The sequence below is a fragment of the Thermoascus crustaceus genome (assembly GCF_041956765.1).
Source record: "Thermoascus crustaceus strain CBS 181.67 unplaced genomic scaffold VTN00scaffold_1, whole genome shotgun sequence".
Classification (NCBI taxonomy): Eukaryota; Fungi; Ascomycota; class Eurotiomycetes; order Eurotiales; family Thermoascaceae; genus Thermoascus; species Thermoascus crustaceus.
Genome location: NW_027192527.1, coordinates 2,601,499 through 2,618,746, shown reverse-complemented (window position 1 = coordinate 2,618,746; position 17,248 = coordinate 2,601,499). Strand labels below are relative to the sequence as shown.

Genomic DNA, 17,248 nt, shown 5'->3' with positions numbered 1-17,248 from the left:
CTCTCTCTCTCTCTCTCTCTCTCTCTCTCTCTCTCTCTCTCTCTCTCTCTCTCTCTCTCTCTCTCTCTCTCTCTCTCTCTCTCTCTCTCTCTCTCTCTCCTCTCTCTCTCTCTTCTCACCTCTCTCTCTCTCTTCTCACCTCTCTCTCTCTCTTCTCACCTCTCATAATCCGACCCTAAGCATGAACGCCGATCTGAGGATCAGCCCAAACCACGTCACTCCCAGATTCCCCCACTCCTCCCACCGGGACCAGAGTCTCGGGTCCAAGAAGATATCCGTCGCTTTCACGCTGACCGCCAGCTTCCAGAGCGCCCACAGATGCCCTACATCCGAGAGCATGCATCCGATGGTGATCAGCCTCCAGATATCCTGCCTCTCCTGCCCGACGTGGCGCAGGATGATGCCCTCGTTGAAGGCGAAGAGGAGGTACAGGGAGGCGATCTGGATGAGGAGGGCCGTCTCATCGGGCGTCGGACCGGTGGCAGGGTGAGGGTAGTTGGGCGGCGAGATGATGCGGAGGTAGTAACTGCCCTGGAAGGCGGCGAGACGGACGCCGTTGATGGCGAAGAGGGGTTCGAGGTAGAGGAAGTAGAGGCGGTAGAGGAAGGGGATGGGTTTGGTGGATTCAGTTGGCGATGGAGGAGCAGGAGTAGTAGTCTCAGTACTGCTACCCTTACTAGTAGCTATTTGCATCGTGGTGGACTGCATGCTTTGTGCGCTCCTCGTCTGCAGTATATTCTTCTCCCTTTATTTTCTTTTGATCCAAAGGAGAAAGTTGGGGGGGCGGGGGGAAAGTTTTAATTCAAGACTAGTATAAGTAAATATAAGTACTGTAGGGGTTTTGGCACACACACAGTGTTTTATACACCGTGTTCTCACCATTTACCAAATCAGGTATATAAACGTACGCAGTTTGCTTTCCTGTGCAATTCGAAGCACTTATGTACTGGTTTGACAGGAATGTGTGCTAACGCTGCTTGGAGTTGGGTCCATGGATGATAATGCGACAGCTGAACACTCGAATGAAACGCTACTGCAACAGAATCCTCCGCCCCACTCCTAGAAGGACAACAAAGATTGATGATAATAGGGGCTCCGGGGTATTGATTGGCTGTTTGGCCATTATCAGTTCAACTGTTCACTCCCAACGAATGATTGAATTTCTGGCCACATACTTCCAGAAATAGTTGCCACAGCGGAAAAAGAAGGTTGCCTAACTAATGTCAGGCGCGCTGCAGCTTTCCAAGTATCTCTGTCTGAGAGGATGCCTGTCTTCGTGCGTATTCCATCCTAGGAAAACTGTCCCGGCGGGGAGCCCAGGAAGGAGGGGGAAGGGAGAAACTGCGTAGAAGAGGTCTCGAGTCTCTGCTTCATGCCGAACATGCCTATCCCTGGGCGTACGGAGTACTACAGTACATCACAAATGAAAAGTACAATTGTAGGGTCCACGGGCACTGTGTTATGTACCTAATGTGGCCCTACGACTGCATGCACTGCCGCGCAGACGTACCACTCTGTAGATCCTGGACGTCCGCATGGACCATTGTCTTCCAAGGGCGTCCAGACAGGGTTGCGGAGCAGCATTTCAGCAGGGCTTAGCACTTTCTAGCTGCGCATGCTGCATACTACTAAGTACGAAATCGGTAAACGGACTTTCAGTTGAACCCCTGTCCCAACCTTTCCCAGGTTGCAGCTTCGAGCCCGTCGTGCTTCGTCCCGAGCGCAGCAGGCGCCCAACGCTTATATTTTCCGGAAGTTGTCCAGCTCTCACTTCAACGGTCTACCCAGGGTAGCGGTTATTATGATGCAAATTACTGGTATTCCATACAGGCCCCGCGGAACACATCAGATCATCCCGTCTCTGGTGCGTGTGACACGACGAAAACAAGAATGAAAGGTGAAACGATCTGAATTAGAAACTTTGATGAAGCCGCCCCTCCCCTTTCCCGATCACCCCATCGGGCCTATCCGAACTGCCAAATCTGACAACACCTGGATCGATGGAACCGCAACTCCGCGCCGTGGGGGCCAAGACCTGCGTCTTGTTACACAATAATAGTACTCCGCTAAGTTCCATGTAGCACTGTATCTACTTGTGCAAGTCGAGGACGGAGTTACTCCGCATGTAACTACGGAGCACATACCACCTGGGTAGATAGGTAAGTACCTAATTAGACAGGGATCTGGGATATACCACTTCCAGGAGCTATAAGTGCGGAGTACACAATGCACTGATGACCACGTCTGATGGAATGGCAAAGGGAAAAAAGAATGGAAAGGAGAGGGGGAGGGATTAGTTTCTTGGCTTGGACCGTTGGTTTTCTGCGTGGAATGTGATAGATGGGTTAGGTTAGGAGGTTCCTTCCCAGGTGGATGTTTCACATCCTGGATTATGCATGATAGGATAGTCTTAAGGCTATCTACTAGCTTTACACAGCTAGTTGGGCTCAGGCGTCTATCCGGTATCTATTCTTCCGACTCGCATCCATCAATTCTCCACTTGTAGGGAGAAGAGAGTTCGGGGAGTTGTCTTTGCCCTTGGAAGACAACCCGTCGGGTTTATACATGCCGCAAGGTTCTCAAAAGTACTACTAGTAAGTAGTACAGTACATATCTACAAGGTGCACAACAGGAATGCCTAGTTTAGTCGAAGCAATCATGATCCTTGTCCGTTGGCTCAGAAAGACAGCACGTCATTGAGAAGTAGTTGTTTTTAAACCTCATGAGACTCCCCAAAGGTCCCTAAAGTAGTGGTCCTTCATATACACTTAGGTACTGAATTATATCTTTTGGCACCCCCTCCTCCCTGTCCAAGCCACCTACCTCTCTGCTTTTGCTATATTGCGATCTGGGCTAGCCTTGTCTGGGGTCTGTGACCTATCATAGTGCCTGGGTACCCTCCAATAGCTTCAAAATCACATGGTTTTAGGATGGCAATTTGCTAAGCCAATAGAGAGCAGGGATTGGTGACAAAGGATATGATATAGTAGTGTATATTTACTCTTACACTGTAGGCACGTTCTCGAACATGATGTCTCAACCAACTATCTACCATGCTAGATGTGTAGAACTAAGGACTGCGGGTTATCGGGTTATTAACTGTTTTTCTAGCCTGCCACTAATATATATATGTGTTAATGATATCTGCTCAAGGTCAAGGAGCTGGGGAGGGATTGTAGATTGTAGGAAGTAAAGCGACCTCGTATGCGGTAAACCGCCAGAAAGGCTGGGGTTCACTGCGAACTGTTAGGACCATAATACGGTGTATCTGCGCAAGCGCAAATATTGTTATCCTTTGTCAGGGGATCCAGAACAGCTCATAGTATAACTTAGCAGTGTGAAATATATTTCATTGTGGGTTATTATCATATCCAGAATGAGGTCTTACTTTCCGCATTTTCCTCAGTCAGAGGTTCTGAAATGTAGAGATAAAATATGTACACCTTGAACACATTTTCCTAAATAACCTTCGAAAGGCTGTTCGTTTTCCCTATTTAGAAATAATGAGGTACCTAGCCGTACTTGTGTCTTAGGTCCATGAAACCATCTTCATTTGATTACCTGCTCAACACGGTGACTTGTCTACCAACAAAGGGGTATCGTTAGGAGATAAGGTGCACCTCTGAGGTGACTGCCTAATCAGCGCATTAGGTGCCACTCGGATTCTAAGAATGACACGTAATCCTGTAATAATTATTACATCTATTTAAATGATCAGGTTACTCACAAAAAGGTATCATTACGACTGTACAAGCAGATGGCACGCATGGAAAATCCATTCCCGGCCCGGTCATAGGTCTAGGACCGGGTCCACACCGAGATTCTGTGACTGACCATCGGCTATGTGCTTAGCTCCGTGGAAGTTCATCTCTTCTTCTTCCCCTCCCCATCAGCAACTTCAGCTTCCTCCGCTATACCACTGAACGCACCGACCAGCTCCCTCGCTACCATCCACGCGAAACCCGCCACAACAACTATCCATCCAGCTGTTGGAACCAGGGAACGCGGGAATACGTTCAGCAGGTACGGATCCAAGATCACATCCACCAACACAGGCGGGACATTCTCCATCAGTGACGTATTGAGGGTGAAGTAGTCTGCTGCAGCGTGGATCCGGAGGAAGAGGACTGAGTCCGAGGGGGATAGCGATGATGAAGAAGGGGGCTCACGTGCATCGGTGCCTACTTTCCCGGCATTCCTCTTCAGCTTGGCCATTTGGAGAGAGGCGAGGCGAGCGGAAGAGAAGGTAGTGATAGATGACATCAGAGACGCACCTTCGAGGGTGCTGGGGAGGGTATGTGTCGTGAGGGTAAAGGCTGTTGGTTGCTGCCATCTTGTCAGGCTCGATATCTTTATATCATGTATTTAAAGCATTTCATATACAGCAAGGCCTTTAATGCCTTCGTTAAGAAAGGTGAAAGCAAGACATCAAGCTAGGAAAAGGGATAGATGCCCTACCGTTGCTGACCAACAGACCCTCACCTCATACCGCTGTCCCGGGTTCAGGTCTTCCAGGAAAAACCATGACTCCGTCCCTAGGGGCGACTCCTCCGTCGGGAATGAAGCATTCAGATACGTCCGCAGCACGCTGATCTGTGGTGACAACCTCTCCAGCCCGAGCTCATCGGGGGCCGGATTCTGGGATGGGATGGGAATTGGGGCTGGTGCGAGGAAGATGGTCTTCTCGACGTTGGCTTGACACAGTCGGGAGAGAAGGGGTAAAAACAGGAAAAGAGGAGTTAGGAAGTGCATTTTGGTTGGCTGATGGAATGGAATTGAGTGGGGTCTTATCAGCAGCAGCCGATAGCTGGTGGCATTCTATCCGTTGAGTCCTGGAACGGATTATATATCATGTCCTGCAGGGTGCTGTTAGTGTAATTGAATGACAGGAGCGGACGGCCCTGCAGTCCTCGAAGAACAGGTGCGAAAGAATGGGTCGAGAATTGGCAGCAAATTTCTGCTCGAACAACAAGAAATTTCAATATTTGCAACGGTGGAGGGTTCTGGGCAATCACAACTGTAACGGTATCATGTCTATCTGCGTTACTTGGGTGTTTGACAGCTCTTGTTGCTTGTGTTCGAGATCCAACATAGTGTCTCGTGTTTACATGGGCAACAAGTCTCGACGGGGAAAAGCTCAAAGAGCATGTACATCTACAATTGTACGGAGAGCATCAGACAGGCAAAAATAGATATGGCAGACGTACCTTTTAGAGGAACAGGGCAATGGACAGATCACCATGTCCTGGACGGAGTAAATCTCCCGAGAGCCATATTCCGTCATCCGCGGTGCTTAATCAGCGGTCCAGATCAGGTGATGCCCCTGAACGGCAGACAGACCGCTGGCCGGCCGCTCGAGGGGGGCAGCTCGGGGCGGTCACGGGGAGGGGTCCAGCCAATGATGGGTGCCGGGTGTTCTAGCGGCCCCGCGGGATTTCCCAAGACGGACAGGTAAACAGCACGACGCGAACCAACTAGGCGGATACAGAGAACTCGCCGCCGCTGCCAGCGCAGGTGTGGCTCCTGCGTGGTTGTTCGCTGTCGCTTCCACAACAAAAACGTCTTGGCCGGTTCTGCAGAGCCTCTCCGAGTCCTGCTCTCCTCGTCGCCTCGTAGAACCTCTGCTTTTCCATCATCTCCCATCTCCCTCTGCACCCAGGGTCTCCGTCCCTGAAGCCTTATTCTCACCCTTTTCCCTATCTTTGATTTCCCAGGAAGAACGGTCGAGACCGTACCCCCGGGATCCTCGTGACCCTCGCTGCTTATCTTTTTGAAATATCCACCCGTCCATTCGACACGACAAGATGAGAGAAGTCATCAGCTTGAACGGTTCGTTCCCCTTCATCCAGACCTTCAGACTGCGGAAGATGGTGTTCTGACATTTGTTGTGTGGATAGTCGGCCAGGCTGGTTGCCAGATCGCCAACTCCTGCTGGGAGGTATGAGAGACTATCATCCGAACCCAGAAAGAGATATCTCGACTTACAATGTCATTGTCTAGCTCTACTGCCTTGAGCACGGCATCCAGGTATGCGGAAACCCTCTCTTTGTGTCACTTCGGCCTGCAGCGTAGCGATGCCCCTTTTCTTGACAAGCAGCCGTTACTGACAAATCTTGGCCATAGCCCGACGGGTACCTGACTGAAGAACGCAAAGCCGCCGACCCCGACCAGGGATTCAGCACCTTCTTCTCCGAGACCGGTATGTATCAATCTTCCCATCCGGTTTCCTGTCTCCCTGACACGTTTTCATCACTGCAGGCCAGGGCAAGTATGTTCCTCGTACCATCTACTGTGATCTCGAGCCCAATGTGGTCGATGAGGTCCGTACTGGTACCTACCGTAGCCTTTTCCACCCTGAGCAGATGATCACCGGCAAGGAGGATGCGTCGAACAACTACGCCCGTGGCCACTACACCGTTGGCAAGGAGATGATCGACCAGGTCCTGGACAAGGTCCGCCGCGTCGCCGACAACTGTGCCGGTCTCCAAGGTTTCCTGGTATTCCACTCTTTCGGTGGTGGTACCGGCTCTGGTTTCGGTGCTCTCCTTATGGAGCGTCTGTCTGTCGACTACGGCAAGAAGTCCAAGCTGGAGTTCTGTGTCTACCCAGCTCCTCAGAATGCCACCTCCGTTGTCGAGCCCTACAACTCCATTCTGACCACCCACACCACCCTGGAGCACTCTGACTGCAGCTTCATGGTCGACAATGAGGCCATCTATGACATCTGCCGTCGCAACCTCGGCATTGAGCGTCCTGGTTACGACAACCTCAACCGTCTGATCGCCCAGGTCGTCTCTTCGATCACCGCGTCTCTCCGCTTTGATGGCTCGCTGAACGTCGACCTGAACGAGTTCCAGACCAACCTGGTACCGTACCCCCGTATCCACTTCCCGCTGGTCGCGTTCGCGCCGGTTGTCTCTGCCGCCAAGGCCTCGCACGAATCCAACTCCGTCAACGAGATCACCATGTCTTGCTTCGAGCCCAACAACCAAATGGTCAGGTGCGACCCCCGCAACGGCAAGTACATGGCTACCTGCCTGCTGTACCGCGGAGACGTCGTCCCCAAGGAGACGCACGCCGCAGTTGCCACGCTCAAGACCAAGCGCACCATCCAGTTCGTCGACTGGTGTCCTACCGGTTTCAAGATCGGTATCTGCTACCAGCCACCGCAGATGGTGCCCAACGGCGACCTCGCCAAGGTCAACCGCGCTGTGTAAGTACCATTTTTCTTCTGTTCGCTTTCTGATCGTTTTTGCTGATCAATTTCCAGCTGCATGCTGTCCAACACCACCGCTATCTCTGAGGCGTGGTCCGCTCTCGACCACAAGTTCGATCTCATGTACTCCAAGCGTGCTTTCGTCCACTGGTACGTTGGTGAGGGTATGGAGGAGGGTGAGTTCTCCGAGGCCCGTGAGGACCTGGCTGCTCTGGAGCGTGACTACGAGGAGGTTGCCAGCGACTCGCTGGAGGAAGAGGAGGCCGAGGGCGAGTACTAGATGGAGGCCTCGTCTTTGCAGACCTCGAGGAGAACAGGGAGCTAGACCTTGAGATGGTCTGGTGAAATGTTCTCTCGAGACTACGTGCACCGGGCTCCGTAATATACCCATCGCATTATCTTGCTTCTTGCTTCCCTTTCTTTTTGGCGCATTGGAAAGTCTTCCAGAGGCCCCGCTTGCAATCTGTCTTGGTTCGGGCCCGAGAGAAAGAAAGACTAGATTGACCATTTGAGGACAGATTATAATTTCTTGTTTCATAGGAGAGACGTACAATTTTAATATCTCTTAAGACAAGTAATGTAATTATCAGTCATCAATATGGAAAGCCTGCTCCTGTGACCTGAAGTACAAGTGTGGTCAAGATACCTAGGTATGACGCTATGTCATCAGTGCCGGCTTGAGCGGCCTGCGCTCTGCTCCTGCGGAGAACGGGCATTCAGGTGATGGACGGCATAAATTAAAAATAGAAATAACAAAATTGACAAGATCAGCAACACCATATTTTAGAAGTAATATTGGAAGAGACATTGAAAAGTGAGGTATAGTTGTGGTACGAGCTCTAACCGCAGTCCAGACTGATACGTTACATGACATGGCGAGAGGGTCCGTTCCGTAACGTAAGCAAGCTCTCCCCAGCCCAGGAGATTCGACCTCCAACTCCAGTAGAAGTTCCCGTCTATCATCAAGCCGATTGCGTGTCTCTTCCAGAGCACCCGACAACGGGCTGCGATTCTTATTCTCGCTACCTCCCAATCTTTGCCTTCGGGTTCCTTTTATTGTCGCTACATCTCCTGGCATTGCTTTCGTGCTTGCTTGTTTTGCCTTACCTCCCCCCTCAACTGGCGCTTGGGCCGTCAATGCCCGTGGCCTCCTTTAGCTGACCCGACTTGAACTCCCTTCGTCGACTTGCTACATACCTAAGTGACCTGGGAATTGCTTAGAAGGAGAGGAGACCACCTGGTCCCGGCAGAAATCATGCCAGAGAGCAGTAAGTATCCATCAATAGCCCCTATAGAAACAGGCAAAGGGGGGTTGTCACATCGGGTGCCTCTACTACTATGTCTTCGACGGCGGAGCTAACGGATTGTTCGATTTGCGCAATAACAGGCCACCAGAACCTCAATCTCACGTCTGAGGAGAAACGCCTCTTCTACCAGCTCTTCCAAGCCGCCGACACCACTAACCTCGGTGTCGTCACCGGCGAGGTTGCTGTTCCATTCTTCGAGAAGACGAAACTGCCCCCAGATACCCTTGGTCTGGTATGTTGAGCTTTGATATTGGGCAGAAGAATGTCAAGGAACCATTCAGAATGAGAAGCTGATTGAGGCTTGGGTTTGCGACAACAGATATGGCAGATTGCGGACACGCAGAATAGAGGACTCCTGACGCCGTCCGGGTTCAGTATTGTGCTCAGGTTGATTGGGCATGCACAGGCTGGTCGCACGCCGACGGAGGAACTGGCACTACAGCGTAAGTGTTACGGAAACAGTTATTAAAGGAGGAACAAGCAATAGGCTAATGAGATCACTTCCTATCCAGCTGGTCCTTTGCCCAGATTCGAAGGCTTAACAGATGCTCCTCCAAACCCACGCGCTGCTAGTGCAGGCGCGACAAGCCCTCCCCCGAGTGCTGGTGGACCGGTCAGGATTCCTCCGTTGAATCCCGAAGATGTCAATAAGTTTAATTCCCTGTTTGAAAAGTCGGATGTTCAGAATGGGGTCATTTCAGGTACCAGAGATGAGCAATGTGTTTATATCGCGAAATACTGACCTAGGAAACTCTACAGGTGAGACTGCGAAGCAGATATTCGAACGCGCAAGATTACCAAACGAGGTCCTGGGCCGGATATGGAACCTAGCGGACACCAAGCAAAGAGGAGCTCTGGATGCGACAGAGTTTGTTATCGCCATGCACCTTTTGACTTCCTACAAGACAGGTGCTATGAGAGGCATTCCTCAAGCGTTACCTCCGGGCTTGTACGAGGCGGCTGCTCGAAGGGGCGGTGGCCGCCCGTCTACCAGCGCAGGACCACGGCCAGGCTCCGATATACCACCTGTTCCAGCCATCCCGAAGCAGTTCACCGGTCCGCAGCGGACACAGAGCCCTATTAACAGACAGCATTATGCATCTCCTCTCTCTGCACAATCTACGGGTGGAGACTGGTTGATCACTCCCCAGGAGAAGGCTCATTTTGATAACATCTTCGCGACTGTGGACACGGCCAAGGCAGGAGTGATCAGTGGCGATCAGGCTGTTGCGTTCTTCAGCAATGCGCAACTTCCAGAGGAAATCCTGGCGCAGATCTGGGACCTTGCGGATATTGATGCTGATGGACAATTGACAAGGGATGAGTTCGCTGTCGCCATGTATCTGGTCCGGCAGCAGCGCGGTAGGAAAGAGCCTCTTCCACAGACGCTTCCTCCGAGTCTGGTTCCCCCGAGCATGCGTCGTCAGGCTCCTGTAAAGCCTGCACAATCCCCAGCTCCAGCTCCAGCTCCGGCGCCTGTTCCGCGGTCGGCGGCGGAAGACCTGTTTGGTCTGGACTCCTTAAGCGCACCGGCGCCTGCTGCGCCTGCTCAAGTACCTCAGTCGACCGGCGGCTCGAATGCGCCGTTCCAGTCCCCTGGATCGCCATCTTCAAGGGTATCTGCTCAAGGTTCTTCTACGACATTCAAGCCATTTGTACCCTCCTCAGCTTTCGGTCAAAGCCTGAATCCACAATTGACCGGCTTCCAGCCTACATCTCCACCAGCTAGTTCACCAGCGCCGCCCTCCGATGATTTACTGGGTGACAACGATCCCGAAGAAAGCAAGAAGCTTACACAGGAGACCACTGAACTTGGCAATCTGTCTAACCAGATTGGCTCACTGTCAAAAGAGATGCAGAACGTTCAAGCAAAACGGTCTTCTGCGGAACAGGAATTTGCGCAGTCCTCGCAGCAGAAGCGTGATTTCGAGGCGCGACTTGCGCAGGCTAGGAAGATGTATGAACAGGAGGTCAAGGATTTCAAAGCCCTCGAGGAGCGACTCAATGCCTCCAAGGCGGAGACGAAAAAGCTTCAGCAGGAGTACGCGCTGGTTGAAGGAAGTCGGCAGGATCTACAGAACCAATACAACCAAGTCTCAGCTGCATTGGCCGCTGATCAGAGTGAAAACGCAAGCCTGAAGGAGAAGATCCGTCAGGCGAACGCTGAAGTCAGCCAGCTCAAGCCAATACTGGAGAAGGCACGTTCTGAAGCCCGTCAGCAGAAAGGTCTCGTTGCCATCAACAAGAAACAGCTGGCCACCGTGGAGGGTGAACGGGACAAGATTCAGAGCGAGATTGATACGCTCACGAAGGAGAACCAGGAGCAGGAGGAGAGCCCTGCGCCTCCCACGGTGGCCAGTACCCCGGCGGTTACAAGCCCGGCTGCATCGACGGCGAGCCAGAAGACAAACCCCTTCTTTAGGCGGACTACCACTGGCTCATCGGAGAATACCTTGTCGCCTTCTGCCGCTGCCGCAAGCGACCAGCAAAGTGCGTTTGACAACCTCTTTGGGCCATCCTTCACTTCCTCATCGACTTCTACTCCTCCGCCTCCAACGTCTTTCCGAGCCGAGTCTCCTGCTGTTCAGCAGGCAAGAGACGTTTCCAAGTCCCCAGACACGTCCGGAGTCCCAACTCCTTCTGTCTCTCCTCCCCCATCTACGTCCGAGCTCCCACCACCACCGCCTCAATCCAGACAGATCACGTCAAGCTTCCTCCCGCTTGGTGACGAACTCCACAATGCCGCTTCTGCGACATCTTCAACCAAGGTTTCACCTCCTGCCAGCCGCTTTGGACCTTCTGACGCTTCAGAAACTGGCAATACCGCTTCGGTGCCCAGCGAACTTGGCCGGATTTCATCCGCGTCAACGGAGAGGGAGAAGTCCACAGCACAGTCCCCTTTTGAGGAGCCGCTGGAGACCCCTGCAACTCTGCAAAAGGAGGACTCTAAAACGACCCCGTTCCCTGATATGCCGGCTAGCCCCAAGGGAGGTGATACGAAGCAGGGAGAGGCTAGGGATCTAAGCTTCGATGAACTATTTGGCGGCCCGGCACGTGAACGATCTCAGTCTCAAAAAGCGTATGATTTTGATGAGGCGTTCGCTGCCATGAAGCCTCAGGCTACGGGGCAGAACAAGGCAAATGGAGCTGCTGAGAGCGAGTTTCCGCCGATCAGGGAATTCGATAATGATGATGACAGTAGCGACAGCGAGGCCCCTATGGGTTTTGAAGACAACTTCACGCCTGCCTCCCCACCGCGGAATCAGGAGTCGTCCAAATCAGAGTCAATCGATGCATCACAACTGCAGGCCTTCCCCGCCCCGGGAACGGGTACTTCGCCAACACAGCCTCCTGCGCCAGAGGCTCAGAATCCCCCTACAAGCTATGGTCAGAGTGCTTCGAAGCAGGAACCTGCCGACTTCTCCCGTGAATTTAACGGCCTTCTGCCGAGCCGTGCGGACCCTACGGCACCGCCAGATGCTCCTAACTCTGTGGAGTCGTCGACCGGTGCCCCTATCGTCAGCGGAGAGCCGCAGCGGGATGCCACCAAGAACGGCGCAGCAGCGGCCGGTGAGAAGAAGGCTGGTGCTCCGGACTTCGAGGCAACTTTCGCCGGATTTGATCTGACCCCTGCCAAAGAGACGGATGATGACGACGACGATGAATTCGACTCGCAGTTCAACAAGAATGCAACCGAGTTTGACTTGTCATTTGACTCTCCATCCCAATCACAATCAAAGGTGGCCGCCTCCGCTGCGAACACTGTTGCTGGCAATGTAGCGTCTTCAGACTTCTTCAGCTTCGACAACAACGTCAACGCCTCATCTGCTGATGCGTTCTCACAGAAGTCGCCGCCACAGTCCTCCCAGGGAAACGCGAAGATGCATGACTGGGACGCTCTTTTTGCTCCTCTAGACTCCAAAGCACCTGAGAGCGGAAGTAGCGGAGACTCCAAGCCAGCCCAATCACCGGAGTCCACGGCCCCTCAGAATCGTCAACCAGGGTGGGCGCTTTCAGCTGACTCGGGTGAGGATGATTTGATATTGCAGCGGTTGACGGGCATGGGGTATCCCCGTGACGAGTCGCTAGCGGCGTTGGAAAAATTTGACTATAACATTGACAAGGTGAGTTTCCCTGTTCCGTTGGTCAAGGAGAGTCAGCTAATGTGTCCGACTCTTTAGGCGGCTGACTATTTGACTTCGAAGTCTTGATTTATATTTGCATATATTTCCACTCGCTTTCCAAATCGCTCTTTCTTCATATATTCATTTCCTTTTTCGTTTGTGTGCCTATCGTAGCCATATCTTTCATATCGATGGCAATGACCTAGGACTGACGTCCCGGATTTCTAACTGTACTGTACAACAAATAATCACAAGGGAGGCAGGGAAAAGGGAGGCGGAAGAGTGCAGCGAAAATCCAGTCGAGGAGTACCTGCTTTTCTACCTCTGGTATCAGGCGCCCAGCCAGTCTGTTCTTTTAACTCATTTTCCTTAATTAATTAATCAGTTACAAATACTGTACTTTACGTGCTGTATAGTGCTTTTGTATAGCAGGTTATGAGAATCAAAATAGCCCAGTTTCTTTAGTATTTGTGCACAAGGTAGTCATCCATCGACTCGTAGGCTGGAGATTTAGCTTGTCCCCCGTTTTCGCGTCGGAGACCATGCTGTGTGCTCTAAACGATGAGACAGGAGACAGATAGCGTAGAATTTGCCGCTTTGTCGGTGACAGGCCGCGGCCGGCCCCGCAGACGACGGAGGCTCATCCGCTGCCACCGCAGGTGAACGGTCACTTGTGGTGTTATTTGGAGAAGCGTACATGTTCGCCCATTGATTTTTGCAGAAATCGTTGAACTAAAAAGGCAACGCTACCTAGTTGCTCTTGCAGGATTCCGACCCTGTACCCCAACAGAAATCAAGAAGATTGGTGACTGAATGCATAGGTAGTTGTCTTTTCACATGTGATGCAAATTGGTTTCCTCCCTTCTATTGCGTTAAGTACCTAGGTAGATAGATAACATATCCCTTTGCTTATTTCACTAGTATTCTAGGTATTTCTCTTTTTACCCCTATCTTAGAAGACCAAAGAAAGGAGAATACGCATGTATTCAAAAGAGCGCACTCACCTTCATGGCATATATGCGGATGCGGCGGTATTGTACAGTACATTGCGCCCAGGTGGAGGAATCATGCAGAAAGATGAGAACCAGATAGATTTCCTTTCCATCTCAAAGAAAACACACGAGACAAAAAGATAACCAAAGAATATGAAGACTGAGACTATCTGTATCTATCCCTTGATAATGCAGAAACCTAGCCAGTAGCCAGTCCCTTATACTGCTGGAGCATTATTGTCGTTACAGTACTCCATGCATCCCGGCTCCCGATGGGCCATGCCATCTTGGACTATCCTGAAGCGACACCCAGTAAAACCGAGAATGAAGAGTCCAATAGTTATTGAGCTTCGCCAGCATTAACTGCATGTAAGACCCGAAAATGTGCAGAAGAAGGTTTTAAAACTCCATTGAAGAACTCGACGCATCCATTAATACGAGAAATTCCATTCATTTATGTTTCTACTGTACTGTGCAAAAGCGGGCAATCAGAGCACATCTGCTTTTAACCGCGTAGGAAAAAAACAGGTTGCCAACCCTTGTTGAAAAACGCTCAATCCTATCCTCACAAAAAAAAAAAAAAAAGGACTAGCTAGCTGCTGGACCTGAACGAGGTCCATTCTATTCTGCGCTTGTGTAACTAAGATGCTTGTACCGTATAACCGTCTGTGCCGCTGCTGTGCCTCACACACACACACGCTGTACCCTCCCCCACCCACCCCTTCCTCGTACTCTTGAGCCTCAGTTGTCGTTTCAATGCCAGTAGGCAGCAAAAATGCAACGGAGGCTTGCATTGTACATACTCTGTGGAGCTGAAATCTACCGCAGCGCTTTGTCGTGGGCGCGAGGTCTCAACAGAAAAGAAAACTTAGAATCTGTTCTAATAGGGGCATCTCGAATCCGATGAGTAAGTACCTAATATAATTAACATAGGATAGATAGATATGCTCCTTGAAAATTCCCCTTGGAGGACCTCTGTCTGAAATCTTAGCTTCAGTCTATGGTGGGAGAAGGCTTGATTATAACTCTGTTTAACAGATATGTACATACTATGAGGTTGTCCTTGACTAGAACCTAGTTCTATAGTAAGTTACTGATAGTATTTGCTATTACTGACATATTGAACAGGGATATTGATTGCCATGTCACGCGTGCAGAAGTAGAACTGGATTTTCTTTTTTTTCCCTAGTCCCCTTCCCCGATCAACCGACCGGTCTGTCTATGATGTCTCAGTCTGGCCCAAGTTACCATTTTAAATCTGCCAGTTGGAAAAGGAATGGATTGTGTTGGTGGGATCTAAATATAATATAACAAATTGGTTATCTAACTAACATGATAGGCAATAGTCATAGTCACAGGCGAGTGAATCTAGTCAGGATATACTATAGCTGCAGGCTTAGGCCGGAGTACTATACCGGAGATTAAGTAAGTACTTAGCTCAGAAATGCTTTTCGGGAAATTAACAAGGAAGGGGAAAAAAAAGGTTCTGCTTTTTCACATTTTCCTGCAGAGTGGCGTTTCTTCAAGACCATTTGAACGCTCAGTTTATGGGATGGTTTGTAGAAGAGCAGGAAGTATTTTATCTCAAGGCCCTTATGGCTGCTGCTTATCTTGGAATGACCAATCCAAGGAAAATTGTATTGTATTGTGCTTTGAGACTCTTATTTATACCCGAATACGACCCAAGGTGATAAGGGGCACTCCAGATAGTACCTACCGCTGCCCCTTTGGGGCCGGAAACGGGCCGTTCAGAGCTGCTGGGAACTTCGGCGTCCCGTCTTCGTTCCAGGTGAATTTCTGCGTGCGCACAGTACGGTAGAGATTCGCTTTGACAGGATCAGCTATCTCTCTTTGAGAGTCCCTTATTCGATAAGGGAGAGAAGAGAGGGATTATTTAAAACTCACGAGTCGGATCATTAGTTGTCTGCGCGTGATACACAATATAGTCCTCCGTCCCGTCAGGGCTGGTCGTGAAGCTGGCATGTCCGGTTCCATACACGCCCTCCGCGGTATTCTGGTGGAAGACGCAGCCATCGCGGTGCTTGCGCCAACTCTGGTACTGCATCGGGTCATCTCCAACCAGCTCCAGCATGCCCAGGCAGTAGAACGGCGTATCGACCCGCGCGGCCGAGTAGATTACGAAGTTCTGCCCGGTTTTTCTGTTGACGAGCTGCTGCGGTCCTTCGTTCGTCGCCAGCCGGCCCGGCCGGCCAAAGGGCACCTGTTCCCAGGGCTCGTTGGGGACGGAGATCATCCGCCTGTCGGACAATGTCGAGGTGACGTTCCATGGGCTGCTCAGGTGTGTGATGCACAGATTGGCCGGCCAGGCGCTGTAGGCGTGCTCCCAGCAGCTGTAGATGTGATAGAGCTCACCCTTGTGCTGGAAGTAGGTCCCGTCGATGGCGAACTGGTCGAATGTGTTTAGCATTCCTTTCATCGTGTATGTCGATGTCCAGGGGTCTGGGCCGTCGCTCTCCAGGACGAACATCCGGTGGTTGATGGCCGGGCAGGAGAACGGGCACATGGCGTCCTGGAAAGGGTGCGGCGCGTCCTTGTCCGGCGTCGCCGTGAACATGATGTACCATTTCCCTGCGATATTATGGATCTCCGGTGCCCATAGCTTTGTTGAAAGTAAGCCATACAAACTACCTAGTGGATAGGAAAGTATAAACTCACATCAGTCGCCCACGGCTCTCCACTCTCCGGGTCCGGGCTGAAAACGACTTTCGTCTCTGCATAGTCCCAATTGTCCGTAAGCGCATGGGACCGCTTCAACGTGATAATGTCGTTCGTCGTATACGCGAGGAGATACCGATCATCATATCTGGTCATGAATCTACAAGTCGTGATCCATTGTTAGTCAGATCAACCCATTCTCAGCTTCTCATCGCAGTGACAACACCGCACGGATCGCCCACATTGACAGTCATGATCGGATTCGAGTAGGTTGTGTTAGTCGTCTTATCCGTGCCCACCTTCGCGGGGTCGAAGCGCTGGTCAGACGTGATGCCATTGGGGTCGAAGGAGTGTCCGTGAGTCGTGGTCGCCCATAGAGCGGCGATGAACGCGAGAGTGGGCCGCATACTGCTCAGTTTCCAGAGAGGACAACGACTGTCCAGGTCTAAAGGGCCTCGGAGCAGAACATGAACGGGGAAACCTTGCCATCTTTATAGCCGTTGAAGAGGGAATCGTCAATCCTACCGTAGTATGAGTTGTGGAGAGAGAGAACCCGTGCCTAGATCCTTCGTTTCTTAGAATCCCTAGCAAATCCTCATGTCCCATTTTTGATTCGATGCTTGCGACTCGTTTGGATCTTACAGCTCGCGTTCCCCGCATTCTTCCTGGTATATCGGGAAAACCCTCTTGACGATCTTGCGGGGCAGGCACCCGCTATCTCTTTGTCCAAGCGCTGAGAAGAGGGCCTGTCTAGGCAGATTCCAGACACTGACTCTCTCTCTCTCTCTCTCTATATTTTCTTCTAAATAACAGCCGATAGTTCTACTAACCTTAATCATTATAAGTGGCAGGCATCGAAGTAGAATTTGAAGCAACGTAAAAGGGGAAGGAGCGATGTGAAAAGTTCCTGCCAAAACAGGCAGCGAGTCTTCA

The 17,248-nt window shown here is 51.3% G+C and overlaps 6 protein-coding genes across 6 annotated transcripts; 2 read left to right on the top strand and 4 right to left on the bottom strand.

Moving 5' to 3' along the window:
* Positions 1-162: 162 nt before the first annotated feature.
* On the bottom strand, positions 163-693 carry VTN00DRAFT_926 (uncharacterized protein; the record flags this gene model as incomplete). The annotated part of the gene is made up of 1 exon (XM_069436200.1): positions 163-693. The coding sequence occupies one exon, from the start codon at positions 691-693 to the stop codon at positions 163-165; it is 531 nt and encodes a 176-aa protein (XP_069291633.1).
* Positions 694-3,864: 3,171 nt separating this feature from the next.
* VTN00DRAFT_925 (uncharacterized protein) lies at positions 3,865-4,752 on the bottom strand (the record flags this gene model as incomplete). Its single annotated transcript, XM_069436189.1, has 2 exons — positions 3,865-4,326; positions 4,459-4,752. 2 exons carry the CDS (start codon positions 4,750-4,752, stop codon positions 3,865-3,867), a joined length of 756 nt encoding a protein of 251 aa, XP_069291632.1.
* A 558-nt stretch (positions 4,753-5,310) lies between these two features.
* Positions 5,311-5,643, bottom strand: VTN00DRAFT_924 (uncharacterized protein; the record flags this gene model as incomplete). The annotated part of the gene is made up of 1 exon (XM_069436178.1): positions 5,311-5,643. One exon carries the CDS (start codon positions 5,641-5,643, stop codon positions 5,311-5,313), a length of 333 nt encoding a protein of 110 aa, XP_069291631.1.
* A 161-nt stretch (positions 5,644-5,804) lies between these two features.
* On the top strand, positions 5,805-7,496 carry VTN00DRAFT_923 (uncharacterized protein; the record flags this gene model as incomplete). Its single annotated transcript, XM_069436167.1, has 6 exons — positions 5,805-5,829; positions 5,898-5,938; positions 6,001-6,027; positions 6,124-6,199; positions 6,259-7,213; positions 7,271-7,496. 6 exons carry the CDS (start codon positions 5,805-5,807, stop codon positions 7,494-7,496), a joined length of 1,350 nt encoding a protein of 449 aa, XP_069291630.1.
* A 975-nt stretch (positions 7,497-8,471) lies between these two features.
* VTN00DRAFT_922 (uncharacterized protein) lies at positions 8,472-12,734 on the top strand (the record flags this gene model as incomplete). The annotated part of the gene is made up of 6 exons (XM_069436156.1): positions 8,472-8,484; positions 8,604-8,755; positions 8,843-8,966; positions 9,036-9,224; positions 9,283-12,647; positions 12,705-12,734. The coding sequence occupies 6 exons, from the start codon at positions 8,472-8,474 to the stop codon at positions 12,732-12,734; spliced, it is 3,873 nt and encodes a 1,290-aa protein (XP_069291629.1).
* Positions 12,735-15,352: 2,618 nt separating this feature from the next.
* Positions 15,353-16,722, bottom strand: VTN00DRAFT_921 (uncharacterized protein; the record flags this gene model as incomplete). Its single annotated transcript, XM_069436145.1, has 4 exons — positions 15,353-15,465; positions 15,545-16,259; positions 16,316-16,475; positions 16,547-16,722. The coding sequence occupies 4 exons, from the start codon at positions 16,720-16,722 to the stop codon at positions 15,353-15,355; spliced, it is 1,164 nt and encodes a 387-aa protein (XP_069291628.1).
* Positions 16,723-17,248: the final 526 nt, after the last annotated feature.